Source organism: Hylaeus anthracinus, unplaced genomic scaffold (assembly GCF_026225885.1).
Source record: "Hylaeus anthracinus isolate JK02 unplaced genomic scaffold, UHH_iyHylAnth1.0_haploid 11982, whole genome shotgun sequence".
NCBI classification, from domain to species: domain Eukaryota; kingdom Metazoa; phylum Arthropoda; class Insecta; order Hymenoptera; family Colletidae; genus Hylaeus; species Hylaeus anthracinus.
The window spans coordinates 14958730-14973977 of record NW_026534330.1 but is presented as its reverse complement, the minus strand read 5'-3'; the positions used below and the strand labels follow the sequence as shown (position 1 = coordinate 14973977).

The window sequence follows — 15248 nt, the reverse complement described above, 5'->3', positions numbered from 1 at the left end:
CCAAATGTATTGGCGGTAAACGTACGCATTTAGCCCAAAAAGGCTCGCGTGTGGAAGCAGCGGTGGTGCACTGTAACAGCTTCACATCGATGAGTGCTGTTTGTCACGCGTTAGGTAAAGAACCACCGGCACGTGCGACAGTATTTGAACAAGAAAATATTGTTCAACGTGCCAAACGTAATGAACGTCTGCGTAAAGCTCAAGAATTGGGTTTAATTGTTCGTAAATCGAAGTATTCTGGCCATAGTGGTAAAGCTAATAAAGACTACGGGCCGAATGCTGAGCGGCCAGACATGGCTGTGAATATTTACGAGCAGTTAAAATACGAGCATTATGAAAAGTTGCGAGTTCAACAGCAGACTCGAGACGAACTAGAGTACATCACTCGCGGGGAATATAAAAGCCAGCAGTAGTGCTGCGTACGTAAGAAGCTGCTAACTGCATCGCATTTTGGCAAAGTTTGTTGCAGAAGAGAGACAACTTCGTGCCAAAATCTGGTAAAAAATATTCTCTATCCCCCTCGACTCAAAACAGCCGCTGTTGAGTGGGGTAAAGAGAAAGAAATTTTGGCACGCGAGCAATTGCAGACGGACATGGGAATTCAAATAAATGACTGTGGGTTGTTTATTGATGCAGAATTCCCATATTTTGGCGCGCGTCTGACGGCATTGTTGGTGACGACACTATCGTCGAAATAAAATGCCCGTATGCAGCGCGGGACATCTCTCCTGATGAAGCGATTGCAAAGAAAGGCGTAGGTTGTTATCGAGATTTTGCTGCGAACGATGATGATCGTTTGAACGAAAGGCATGAATATTATTTCCAAATACAAGGGCAACTGCATATAACTCAAAGAAAATATTGCATCTTTGCAGTTTGGACGCTCTTAAGAATCAAGTACACAATTGTTGAACGCGACGACACATTTTGGCAAGTCAAAATGTTACCGTTGCTAAAACGATTTTACGAAGAATGCTTGGTTCCAGAAATAATAGATAGCCGAGTTGCAAGATATATGCCGATTCGCGAACCACGATATATCGTTGAAGCACAACAAGCTGCAAACGAAGAAAAATGTTATCCAGCAATTAAATACTCGATAATTTGTTTTTGCATATTCACTTACGTTGAACAGATTTGTAGTATTAGATTGCTTTGTATAACGTGGAACAAACATTCAACGGGGGTGGTTTTAGTGGGTATTACCTGCAAATACTGCCAGGTCGAGTCCCCCACTCCGTGCGTAAAAGCATTTCCACCTCCATAAAAAAAAAAAAAAAAACACCACAATTGTACATGCAGAACAGCGGACGAAATTTTTGCAAAGAGTGAGGTAAATATTAACATATTTAATTAACATTTACTCGGAAGAATGCGAAATAACATCTATTTCTGCTTCATTTGTTTTCAGTTTGTCGCGTCGCTCGGCCAAACGCAGTGGGAACCACGCGAGCACAATGAAGAGAGTAACTTACCTGTCCCAATACCAGTCACCTGTTGATCTGTACCCACTGACATGCAACCCCAGGGTACTACGCGCTACGCATATGTATTACACATCATCAACAGTACCTGTTACTACTGTTTCATCATGTCTTGTGTAGGTATTATAGTCTTCATTGGTATACACAAGTACAGAAGTATATGAATAACAAGTAAATTAATTGTATAATTTGAAAACAACAATTATACATTATATATTATTTTTATATAAATAAAAATTAAATACGGCTTGTATAATTTATATGAAATTATTAATAAAATAGAACAATTGAAAATTCGGACTTTATCTGTTTTTGTTATTACCAACTGTTATTTGCCTCCAACAAAATGATAATTGTGGACCCCTGTATAAATAGAATCATAGAACAATTTATAATTAACTAAATAATTTGTTATATTCTATTCTTTCACTTTTTTCCATTTAATGTTATATGCTGCTACATATTACATGCTTCGCTATGAAACATACTTTTTATTGTATCTATCTTACAAGGAGAAGGCACGAATGTTGCAATCGCTTTTGCAACGGTACCCTATGGGGGTCGTAGTACGCATGTAGTACTACAAAACCATTTTGGCTTTTGAAGAATAGGCCATCGTTTTCGAGATATTTTGGTTTAAAGTTTTTTATATGTGTTCTTAATAGACGTATAATAAAAAATAATCTAGGAAGGATCATTGGATTCATTGCTAGAGTATCAGGTTGTAACGCTGCTTGCCCGGGTTTGAATACAGATTGATTTTTTTTCTCTTTTTTCAATTTTGTTTCATAGAAATATACTTTTCATATATTATGTACTATATACTGCATATTATATATTACCTTACACATATTTTGAAGTTAAAATTAATTTTTAACGTACTTGCTGTGGGTGAGTAAGTCTTTACAACGATTGCAGTTTTTACATTTTATATTCCATAATGTTTTGGATTCTGTGCTAGCGATGACTATTTCTTCAGAACAACTTGCACGCAAAGAATCACTATCCATTTTCAAACTTTCAAACCTTCCTTCATGTGACTGTCACGATAAAACGAAATAAACTTACGACCAAACATAAAAATCGTTGTAAAAACTTACTCACCTACAGCAAGTAGGTATTCCGGCATGATATGTTACGTTAAAAAATTAATTTTAATCTTAAAATATGCGTAAGGTAATATATAATATGCAGTATATAGTACATGATATCCAAAAAGTATATTTCTGATAGAAAATTGAAATAAAAAAAAATACATCAATTGGGATTTGTACCCGGGGTCAAGCAGCGTTACAACCTAATATTCTACCAATGCATTCAACGAACCTTGCTAGATGCTTTTATTGTACATCGAAAACAAACACCCATTCTGAAAAAAGTCAAAATGGTTTTGCAGTACTACATGCGTACTACGACCCCCATAGGGTGTCGTTGCAAAAGCGATTGTAACATCCGTACCTTCCCTTTGTTAGTGTGCTTTTTCTTACGTAATTACGTATATTCAAAAATAATGTTCATAAACGTTTTACCTTTTTTATTATACAATATTTTTTACATTGCATACTATCATTACATTCCACAAATAACAATTAGTACTTTATTATGTTTGTACCATATTACAAATATCATATCAGTTGTTTATTATTTACTACTTTGAAATTATCGTAACAGACTATTCTGTATCAATTAATTGCAATGCAATGTAAACAACCTTACCATATACATGACGTTTCTTAACAATATAATATTGAATATATATACATATGCACATATATACATAAAAGTAAAATATATAAGCTCGGGTGCTTCATACTTTTAGTACGGTACTGAACCATGCTGAAAGGCATTTTCAGATTATCGGCACACCAGCAGCAGAAGAGACGACACCAGCGCTGTGGTGTGCTGTGGTGGAGAGCGTGAAACTCAAGCCATTGTGCAAGCGCATCAGTCTTCTCGATTTCATAACGACAACACCATTGTAATTTTATGAGGCGAGGAAGCGACCTTTCCGGCTGATTTTTTTTTAAACTGTTCCTTATAAAATTTCGTTGCGGGGGATACATACACATATTGCAATTTCGCTTTTGAAACTTGCTAAAAATACGTTCAAAGACAAGAAATTTTTTTCCATTTTTTCCAAAAAACGCTTGTCGAGACGATAGATTTATTTCCCCTGATTACGAAATGCATAATTATTATATGTTTTTTTCATTATTGTGCCTGAAAAACGGGAAAAACGATCTAGTAGTTCACCTACTTTCCGTTGGTGGCGCCAGTTTGTCTCCTGCGCACCCTTAAGTTTGTTACAATAAGACTTTCTGCCATACGTTCTATGTGCTGTTGAGGACTTAGGGTTTTTCTAGCGTTCACGCCGCACGTGACAAGTTAATTTAAGATAAATTAAGAAATGTAATATGAACTTTATTATAACTGTTTAAATATAACTAATTTAACACAAAAGTTGAATTTCTTTACTTTAAATACAAGCTTTTAAATAGACGTCTATACTAGTTAACGGTCGCTATGCGAGTGAGTATTAACAAATTGTTTTAAATAAAATGCAATAAAAAGAAAACGAAATACCGTAAATTCAAGAAAATCGTAGTTGGCGTTAAACTAATTTCAAACAGAATTGCCAAACATAAGGGCTCGTTCACATTCCATAACAACGGGCAAACGGGTCTCCGCTGCCATCTAGGAGTGACATGGGAATTAATTTATCTTTATCAAAAGTAGCGATACGCAACACAGGAGACAAACTGGCGCCACCAACGGAAAGTAGGTGAACTACTAGATAGTTTTTCCCGTTTTTTCAGGCACAATAATGAGAAAAACATATAATAATTATGCATTTCGTAATCAGGGGAAGTAAATCTATCGTCTCGACAAGCGTTTTTTGGAAAAAATGGAAAAAAATTTCTTGTCTTTGAACGTATTTTTAGCAAGTTTCAAAAGCGAAATTGCAATATGTGTATGTATCCCCCGCAACGGAATTTTATAAGGAACAGTTTAAACAAAAAATCAGACGGAAAGGCCGCTTCCTCGCCTTATAAAAATTTTCAACTAAATTTTAGATAAAATATCTTCATTTGTGAGAAACTGTAATAAATAAATAAATAAAATTTAGGGGTTTTTTGAGAAATCGTTCTGTACTGGTTGGGAACACTGCCCATAGATCTTCCTAAGTATTTGTTTTGACACACTTGCTAGTGTTCGGTTGTACGTGAAACCGGTGAAACTGTTAAATAATGGTATATTTATAAATTATGATACAAAAAACAAACTATTAAGATATTGTTCATTCTACTCATAATATGCATAACCTTATGTTTTAGTTACCGTTGTCGTTATTAAGGACAGCTCAGAATCATCCTATGGTACGTTAGAAGAATAAAGTTTCTTATACTTCAAGTAATATTTATAAATTATTCGACTAATGTAATACGATAATTTGTAGCTCGTCGAGCTAAAAAATGGAGAAACATATAATGGACATTTGGTTAGCTGCGATAGTTGGATGAACATAAATCTTAGAGAGGTTATATGCACGTCCAGGGTACGAAAACACTTTTAAAAAGTCGTAATCTCTTTTTGTCAGTATAAATATTCTTCCATGTATAATGTTCTTTAGGATGGTGACAAATTTTGGAGAATGCCAGAATGCTATATTCGAGGTAGTACGATTAAATATTTACGAATACCCGACGAAGTTATAGATATGGTAAAGGAAGACGTACAAATGAAATCAAGAGGTCGTGGAGAAATGAAAGGAAGAGGACAAAATCAAAGAGGCAGAGGTAGTGGAAGAGGTATGACAGTGCAATTGTGTTTCCATATTGTTGTAGCAATATTAATATTTAATTATTATTTACAGGCACTTTTGGTCGTGGTGGAAGAGGTCCAGCACCCCTTGGTCATGGTGGGGGTAATCAGGGGGGTAACAAACCTCAAAATAAAACAAGGACAAAATGAAATTTTGTTGTGCTATAATTTTAGTCCAGTACAGATCATTTTCTAACGAATGAATTATTATTTTTATATCTTATTCTTATGTCGCAATTAAGATTTTCGAAAGACAGATATTTGTAAAACGTGATAAAAAATATCTATACTGAGAATCACAATGTTATTATTATAATTTGATAATCGTTCACATATAAAGCAAATGAAAAGTAGATTTGTTTAAAACAAAAAAAAAATACGTATGTATCCCTAAGTAAAGCGCGATTAAAACGCTAGATAATATTACTTAAATTTAATAATAGGTTAGTAATTCAATATACAAATGATTATTTATTAATTACTTATCCTTTTGTTTTACGAGCTATATATACAGGGTGCTCAGACTATTACTAGCCAGCATTTTTCTCGTAAATGCTACATATGACATAAAAATGAAAGAGGAAAAATTTATACCGTTTTTGGTGTGCAATGTGACCAGGTATATAGATCTTTCGTATTTGTACTATTTTTGGAGAAATGAAGGTGACCTTCAGTTTTTTAGATGGAATGGTATATTTTTTGTAGAAAAATATGGTAGAGTATCGAATTCTAAATGAAAAAGTATTGACCTTTATTAGCCCTAAACCTCATAGGTAACGAGTCATTTCACTTTATTATTTGACAATTTGCTTAACGTAATATCAAGATGGAGATTTAACCTTGTCACAGATTTCCGCAGGGCAGTAATATGTACAGGCATGGAGCTCCTGATGAAGTGCTAGGTGACAGGGATGATGTTTTTCTTTACGTAGAATTCCTAGTACACTTGTTTGAATCTCCATCTTGATATTACGTTAAAAACATTTTTCAAATAACAAAGTGAAATTACTCATCTATTAGGTTTAGGGCTAATAAACGTCAATACTTTTTCATTTAGAATTCGATACTCTACCATATTTTTGTACAAAAAATATACCATTACATCTAAAAAACTGAAGGTCACCTTCATTTCTTCAAAAATAGTACAAATACGAAAGATCTATATACCTGGACACATTGCACACAAAAAACAGTATAAATTTTTCCTCTTTCATTTTTATGTAATATGTACCATTTACGAGAAAAACGCTGGCTACATAAATGAAATATGAAAATGAATTGTTTATATGTATTAGAATTATTTTAATAAAAAATTATATTCTTTTACTTACAATTCATTAGTAACGAGGGAGTTTAATTTAAAAAAATTAGGATGCGAGAAATATTATAGATTATTTATAAAAAGAGATATTTATTTCATTTACACGAAATAGAGGACACAAAATGTACTCTTGAATTTATTATACAATTCTTACTCGCTAATCGTGGAATAAAAGTTAAATAGTACTATACACAGTGATAACATGAATTGTTTATTGTAGCTATAAGAGAATAATAATTCGGCTATTATAATTCCAGTGCGTCACTTGTCTTGAAAGTTTGTTGGATGAATGAAAAAGAAATTGTAAATTCATACAAAATATGATTATACTGAACGTAGGTGGACAATGATAAGTTATTATATATTGTTCCGAGTTTCATGAACTGTAATCAATAAATATTATTAATATCAAAAAAATTATTGAAAAATCGCAACAAAATTTATCAGTTAATCCATTTACCTTATTTTAATATTTCAAAGTTTATACTTTGGAAATAAATTTGTATTTATCGTCCTTCAACTAAAATGAAAAAAGAACTCATTAAACAATAGTACAAAAATAGTAAAATATTTCTTTTTAATCAATGTATCATCTTGGAAAATTTATCGAAGTGGTGTATGAAAGAAAACTTACTATATGAAGCTAAGTCTATTTCATCTGGCAATTCTGTAATATTAACATCAAATCGCTCTTGGACGTCATTTAATATCTTAGCGTCACTTTCGTCACTTACTAACGTAATAGCAAGACCCTATAAATAATAATAAAACGTTTGTACACAATAATAGATTACCCCTTATTACTGAAAAATGTATTGATACATTATATTAAGAGATATAGACTATAAAATGTGTGAAATATACTAACTTTAGTACCGAAACGACCAGCTCTGGCTACTCGATGTAGGTATGTATCAGAATCTTCTGGCATATCGTAATTGAATACTATGTTTACACGTTCAATATCCATACCACGTCCAAACAAATTTGTAGCTACAAGAATGCGCTGAAAATGTAAGTATGATAAGTTATTATTCACACACGTTTATTTTAATGTGATATATTAATACAAAACGAAATAAAATCTTGTATCTAATATTTACCTTTTGGAAGTCTTTGAATTGTTGATATCTTGATAAACGTTCTTCCTGAGTCATTCCTCTGTGTATCCCAATAGCAGGAAAATTTTGTTCCGTAAGGAGTTGCGCCAAAGCCATACACCTTTGTACAGATTTTACAAAGATAACAACCTACAGGATAATTTAAGATGTAAACAAAATTTACAGTGATTTAAATATAAAAATAGCTGAGTAAACGGTAAGTAAACAATTTTATCGATCCCTATAAACAAACCTGGTTGAATTCAAGAACATCGAGTAATTCAAATAGCTTCTTGTTCTTTTCATTCTCCTTAAGTTTGACATAATGCTGTTGTAGACCATGCAATGTGAGTTTCGCTTCATCATCCACATAGACTTCCATGGGCTACACAAAGAATGTTTTTTACAAGATTACCTAATTTACCCTAACAACTGTTATACCTTGCTAATTTGTTAGACTCAATGTAACACTTTTTTTTGTGTTCTAATATATTAAACAAAAACTTCAAGTTACTGAAGAAAAAAAAATTGTTGGATTAAATGAAATTATTAAAAAAGAAATATTTTTGAGACATGAAATAACAGAACTATAAACGATAATTAAAGAATGAAACAAATGATGCGAAGATGCAGAGTATTTTATATATGTTCCAATTTCTCCCGCTTCCTTGATAAATGACAATTTCATGTCAGTTACTATAAAAAGAAAATGTATTAGACGATTTCGAGAACTTTTTGTACGTGGTCTCAATTTTTTGTTTGCACTTATTTTGTCGATCGGATTAGTCATACTGGTTACATACGGTCCGGCGACTTCCATCTCTGAGTAGTGCCAACAACGAAAACTCAGCGGTCACCCCAACAGAACTAAGATGGCGCACCCATGAATGTTCTCTGTCACACATCCGCTGGCCAACTCGATGCCAAACCTCTTCTCCCAAATTCTGGTATATTCAGAACGTGCCACAAAATTGGCCATGAATATTCTTGGTATGCTCGGTATATCACAAAACTTACGGCCTCTGAGATTCTCTAATATCGCGACTTAATTAGCTCATAAATCACAAATTGATTTAATGCTTTTGTTTTCATGTACAGATGGACACGTTCGAACTATGCGTAACACTTCCATTGCTTTCCATTCCAATTTCACTCCTATTAATCGATTTACCGACCTCCACTAGATTTTTGGCAAAATATCAAAACGTGTTGTTTTCAATTATAATAACATCCGAAACGCGAGTTAAATTATAAACATATATGCCACATGATTGCAACAATATTGTCGAATTGCTCGATTCTAGCTAATCCCAGTTTCCCACTCATCCTCTTGCATCTTCTTTCTTGCGCTCTTCTGTCTTCAGGTTGTCTTGAGGTCTTCTTAGCCCCCCACCCAAAACGAAAACGTGCTTTCGACGCTGTTCTAACTCGTTTAAAAATCTACCCCTCCCTTTGCACCTGCCTCGATCTTTACCCATACGAATGTACCAATTTTTTGTCCACCCATCCCATCCCAGCGTTTCCCAACATTTGTATAACGTTATATCGAACATTGCTTTTTAACTGATAATTTCAATATGCGGCAGATAATTAAAGTACTTTAATATCGAAGTTTGTAACTAAATGAAATACTTTTAAAGCATCGCCAACGTTATCTTCATTAATTTAGGAAACGACAGTAAACGAAGGTTTGAAGGTATCGTTCCTTTTTATGAGCAGATATTGTCATTCGGTAAATGGAGGGAAACTTTGGAGCAGCAACTAGTTACATTCAAGTCGCAGAACTTGATTGTTTTATCAAAATCCAAAGACATCGAGGGATTTTTGAATTGCTTTGCCACTTCTTCAAAGTGTTGTCTAACTAGCCTAACCCGCGGGTGCGCCGTCAACAATATTTATAGTATGCTCTGATCTTTGTCCTGGGTATGAATACAGGGCCAACGAAGTAGGAGCAATCGAAGATCGAAGTGAAGAGGAAGATTGGTTAATTACATCTTGCATAAATTTCTTGCAGACAGGACGTATCTCCTTGGATAATGTAGCGCTGAACATCATGACTTGCTTGCCGTGTGGAGTGCTTCTAAATATTTCCTGTACATCCCTACGCATATCTGAAAATAAATTTCAAAAATATATTATATATTTTATTATTTAATAATAATTATAAATGTTTGTAATTACCTAGCAATTCAAGCATTTTATCACACTCGTCAAGTATAAAATGTTTCAGGTGTTTCAGATTCAACTTCTTATTCCGTACAAGAGCAAGGATACGACCTGGTGTACCCACGACAATATGAGGACACGTGTTCTTCAGGACTTCTTCGTCTTTCTGAATTGGTAAGCCACCAAAAAATACTCCAACCTGTAATTTAAATACACAATTGATTAAATATACGATTTTCATGTAACTTTAAACTGTAACATTAAATATAAGAATCTTCGTCAGTGGTGGATGGTAGTGGTGAAAAGTGTCATCATTCTTTGCTATGATAATAGTTTCATCATTTGAAGATTCTTTAACGCTAATTTAATTGAAATACTATATTTTTATGTTCTAGAGTTTAAATAGTATAAAAATGAAGCTTACCTTTACATGAGGCATATATTTGCTAAATCTCTCATATTCTTTGCTAATTTGAAAAGCAAGTTCTCGCGTGTGGCACATAACAAGAACGTATACTTGGTTTTCTGTTAATTCTAATTGTTGTAGAGTTGCTAATACAAATACAGCTGTTTTCCCCATACCAGACTTTGCTTGACACAGTATATCCATGCCAAGTACTGCTTGAGGAATACATTCATGTTGTACTGTAAACAATATTTATGCAAAATTAATATTTCATTTAACAAGAATACAAAGTATTTTATGCAATGAACACTCAGAATGTTGATATATATCATTCATATAGAATCAGTTGTCCCTATCAAGATAACATCATTTTATACACAAATTATACCAGCACATACTTAGGTAAACTTGTAATGTGAAATATAATTTAATTAAATAAATTGATAATTACAATATGTGAAAGTAAAATATGGTTACCTTCAGATGGGTGCTCGAAACCACAATCAACAATTGCACGTAATATTTCAGGTTTTAGAAGAAAATCTCTAAATCCACTACTATGAATAGATACATATGTGCCTTTGACTTCCTTTTTAGCAGGAATATCTCCACTTCCATCGACTACTTGTTCAGTCTGTTCCTCATCTTCGTAATCCAAAAGGTCATCATTATCCGCCATTGTTGTGTGTATTTATGAATTAGATTACTGGTGAAATTAAAGAATTAACATTATACATAGAAAAAGAATATTTATACAATTAAACATGTTTATTAACATCATAAAATTAAATTCCACTAGAGCCACTCGATTATACTAAATTTAATTGTTTTTTATTTTAAAACATCAAATTAACATTTTATAGTCTCAAGATATAATATACGTTCCTCAATTATTTATTTTTTTATTAAAAATATTTGTGTGGTTATTAATTAGATGGTTATGTTATAAAACATCCTTTTGATTTCCACTTAATTAGAGTATAGAGAAAAAAGGGAATTCAATTTCCATTTAGAAAAACTATTGAATTAATTAAATACCAAAAGTACAATAACTGCTGAAATATTTCAACTATTCACACGAAAAATAATTATGCTTACAGTGCTTTTGTTATAAATAGATACGAAAGTCTCTTGAACACATTGAAACATAGTAAATCTGTTTCAACGTGCTTGCCTGCGACGATAACGATTTTTGTGGAAACTGTACACGTAACGTAACCGCCATTTTATTAGGAACGCTTAACATTCGTCGAAAGAAAAAAGTGAATATACGCCATAATTCAATTTCATTTACTACTAGATATTTCATTTATGGATGTGTACTAAGTACACATATAAACGCGTGTAATTATAATTTATAGAATTCATAATTTCAATATCTGCACCTGTACACGTTTTAAAGCATCACACGGCTACAAGATAAACACTTGCGCATCATTTAATTTTCACAATAAACCACAACCGATAATAAAATTAATAAATCGTATCGAAGCATTAGAATATTTTCTATTCAATTAAATATATTTTTTGAATGGATTGATTTACGATAGACAAATAAAATTGGATAACATACGATCGACCTTACCTCTGAACAGAACTCCAACTGGCTCCAACAAACTGACGCTACGTTCACCGCCGCTACAAGCGGAACATTCATGAAGTCTTCCTACTTCCGGAAGATCGATGGTGCCATCTACAAACTAATTTTCTAAAAAATGTATACATATACGTACACCTGTATTACAGCTATTATGAAAAACATACGCTGTCTAACATTTAGATAAAAGTTTTAATTTAAAATATGAAATTGAACTTTTACGCGTCATTACAAAATAAAACCAGTTATATAAATATTTACTAACTTATAAATTTCTGACGGTTGGCGGCAACGAAAGCCGGATGTAATATCAAAAGAATTAGCGCCTTTTTTGAGAGCTAATATTTAAACGTTTTCAATTAAACTTAAACAAATTTGTTTAGAAATACAACTTTGAAATACAGTAATTCCAAATATAATATTATAGTTTCTACCTTAACTACTGGAAAATTAATGTTTATTGCAACGATGCTTAGTATTGTTTAAATATGGTAAAGTTTATTTAATAACATCACAGATACAATAATTATGTACACAAATGTCTGAGAATATCCTAGCCTGTTGGCTAGGCATTTCCAGCTATCCCATTGTCAATGTAAGCACTGAAGTACTAAGTTTCAGATAAAGGTGTTCCATAAGGGCGGACATTTGACAGTTTCGAAATAGAAACTTCGATTTTTCGAAATCGTATTGTTAGTCTAGAATTACGGCTCATTCTAGACACACGTTTATGTCTGCATTACATTTTGTTAATCATTAATATAAAATTAGCAGCCGTCGATATTACCCCGACTGTATTACAAGTTGTCTTCCGACGAGGACAATTTATCAAATACATAAAGTTTCAATTGAGCGTCGTGCCTTTGTGGAGGCGCGGCAGAATCTGGTTTTACCATCTGCGAGGCACATGGAGGATCTATGTTACGGGGTAATAATGTGTGATTGAGCTCAGGCATCGAGGCAGTTGGATCCTTTAGAGGCAATGTTACTTCTCTCAAAGAGTCTGTAGGTGAGGGAGGAAGCACCACTTTCTCAGGAGCATTTTGAATAAATATTACTCTAAAAAATATTATTGATAAATATCAAGATTAAAATGTACAATATATAATCCAAATATAATTTCAATTATTTAACCAGAAAATGGAACAATTATTAATTTACCTGTTAAATGCTCGCCACTTTCTGCATAGTGTAAGGTATGTTTTACATTGGATATACATAAAAACTAAGCCCCCTGTAGAACCAATGACAACAACTATTAGCTTAGTCCAGAAAGACCAGTCCACGTACCCACGTCTTGCATCTTCCACAGACCGTTCTACAAGTACATATAAAGACCAAGCCACGCAAAGTGCAGCTACTGCATGGAAAGCAAGTGCACGCCACAATTTACGCACTTCTAGGGTTGACATTTCAAGTTTCTCCCACTGAAAATAATCAATGATTGTCTTTCTTTTACCGTAGTGAATGGGAAAGTAATCATTTATAGTTTCATTTGTAACAAAATACATTATACGCTTATACATGGAAAAGAACGCTACCTCACAGAATGGTTTTGTTTTAGCATGCATAATAAATGTGAATTTACATAATTCACAAGCACGCGTGTCTGAAGCTTTTATCCATTGTTGAAGGCAAGCCTGATGTACGTAGCGCAAACTGCCACTACAATAACAAGGTGCCAGGAGAGGAGCACCTTCTTCACCTTCGCAATGACATATTCTATGATAAAATAAGAAAATACATTTTTCTATGCTTTATCTTATGTGTCCTGACTGCTTAGTTTTTATATTCTCATATATTCATTAAATGTTATTCTATATGTACAACAATTCCCTAAAAGTAATATTAATAATACTGTGGGTGTAATTTATAAAAATTCTTCTACTTACCTGCAAATATCATGATTGCTCGAAGACAATGTACTCACAGATGAGTGACAATGATCTGGTATGATAGTAACTACTGTTGCATATGTTGATTCCTACAAAGTAAATATTCTATTAAACATTTTTCCCTTAAGTGTATCATATGTGTTCATTGAAGTTCATTAGCTATAAATAATTAATTTGAAAAGAAGACAGTAATAGTGAATGAAGAAGAATATGTTTGATATGATAATGTTTAAGCAATTAATAGAAAAATGTGTGAAAGATGTGTACCCTTGGTGTCCATTCTGGTAAACCTTCACCAGTAGCTGGGCTATTGTTATTGGCAGGACCAAGAGACAGAGGTGGTTGCCAGTCAGGCGGATTAACATTGATCTGATGAACCGGCATTACTCTCTGACCTCAGCAAAGATGCGATCAGTAGTAAAAACCATTAGCAAAACACATCCTGCTGATTGTTCGGTAACTTTTTTCCATCAGTATCATGTTTAAGCACATATTGATAGCTAATCGCAGAAAGACATTAATTTCATTGTGCATCTAACAACCTGAAATTATATTGTAATTTAGACAGTATCATTTACAATTGGTATCTTCTAATATCAATTAATTTTACTACCAATACTAAAAACATTGTAATGATATAGATTAATTGATATTTAAAAAAGATTATACAGGAATATTTATATAAAAATATAAAAAATATACCAAAGAAGAACAGAAATGTTTATTGACACAAACTATGCCCATCCACAACAATAAATTTATGATATAAATGTTAGTGCTATTAAGGATCAAAATTAATATGATATAAATTTATTAAATTTCACGAAATGTCAAGCAAGTTGAACAATGAATTTTGATCTCCTTATCACCATAATTTATGAAATTCAAGAAAATATTAAAAAAACGTGGTATACAAAACTACCGACAAATGCAACACTCAAGATGAGAAGTGCTCAGCAAAAAGAAAACAAAAGCATTGGCGTCACGTACATCTTTTCGTTTCCGTGTAAAGCTACTGAAGAAGTAATAACAGTTTTCTGCCTGGTAATAATGATTGGCTAAAAAATACGTAGTTTTAATTGTTCAATTTCGTTCGATCAAATGAGGTTTCATAAACAAATTTCTAGCGCTTTTTCTAAAGAAACTTTTGGCAAGCACAAGACAAGTCAAGCTTGAACGATTTTGACACTTCTTCTCGAGTCAATGACACAATATAGGAAACCCGTGTTCACTGCGGTAAATTAATTAACTTTCACAATTCGATATTCAAATTATTCGCGAATAATATCTGATCTATCATCATTCACGTTTCGAACACGCGCTATAAGCCGCATTAGTATTCAAAATCATTATGGATACAGATTTCATTGCAGAACACAGTCCTTTCTCCATAACAGACTGTGTCGACTGTGTATCTCATTTCTCTGATACGCCTCCATAACGCAGAATGTAGGCGT

General features: G+C 33.0%; 4 protein-coding genes across 4 annotated transcripts in view; 2 read left to right on the top strand and 2 right to left on the bottom strand.

Moving 5' to 3' along the window:
• The window catches only part of LOC128886433 (uncharacterized), a 267121-nt gene that overhangs the window by 68323 nt on the left and 183550 nt on the right, over positions 1-15248 (top strand). The gene's annotated exons all lie outside the window — the stretch shown is intronic.
• Positions 4507-5602, top strand: LOC128886439 (U6 snRNA-associated Sm-like protein LSm4). Its single transcript, XM_054141372.1, has 5 exons — positions 4507-4735; positions 4820-4861; positions 4942-5040; positions 5116-5293; positions 5359-5602. Exons 1-5 carry the CDS (start codon positions 4733-4735, stop codon positions 5454-5456), a joined length of 420 nt encoding a protein of 139 aa, XP_053997347.1. The 5' UTR covers positions 4507-4732; the 3' UTR covers positions 5457-5602.
• On the bottom strand, positions 6698-11977 carry LOC128886411 (ATP-dependent RNA helicase WM6). Its single transcript, XM_054141304.1, has 11 exons — positions 11885-11977; positions 10777-11005; positions 10318-10538; positions 9909-10092; positions 9720-9838; positions 7981-8112; positions 7731-7877; positions 7496-7633; positions 7262-7379; positions 7088-7147; positions 6698-7010 (listed from the first exon to the last, which is right to left on the bottom strand). Exons 2-10 carry the CDS (start codon positions 10976-10978, stop codon positions 7134-7136), a joined length of 1275 nt encoding a protein of 424 aa, XP_053997279.1. The 5' UTR covers positions 10979-11005; positions 11885-11977; the 3' UTR covers positions 6698-7010; positions 7088-7133.
• On the bottom strand, positions 12373-15213 carry LOC128886421 (E3 ubiquitin-protein ligase MARCHF8-like). The gene is made up of 6 exons (XM_054141338.1): positions 14782-15213; positions 14059-14333; positions 13789-13880; positions 13438-13618; positions 13058-13323; positions 12373-12955 (listed from the first exon to the last, which is right to left on the bottom strand). The coding sequence occupies exons 2-6, from the start codon at positions 14173-14175 to the stop codon at positions 12694-12696; spliced, it is 918 nt and encodes a 305-aa protein (XP_053997313.1). The 5' UTR covers positions 14176-14333; positions 14782-15213; the 3' UTR covers positions 12373-12693.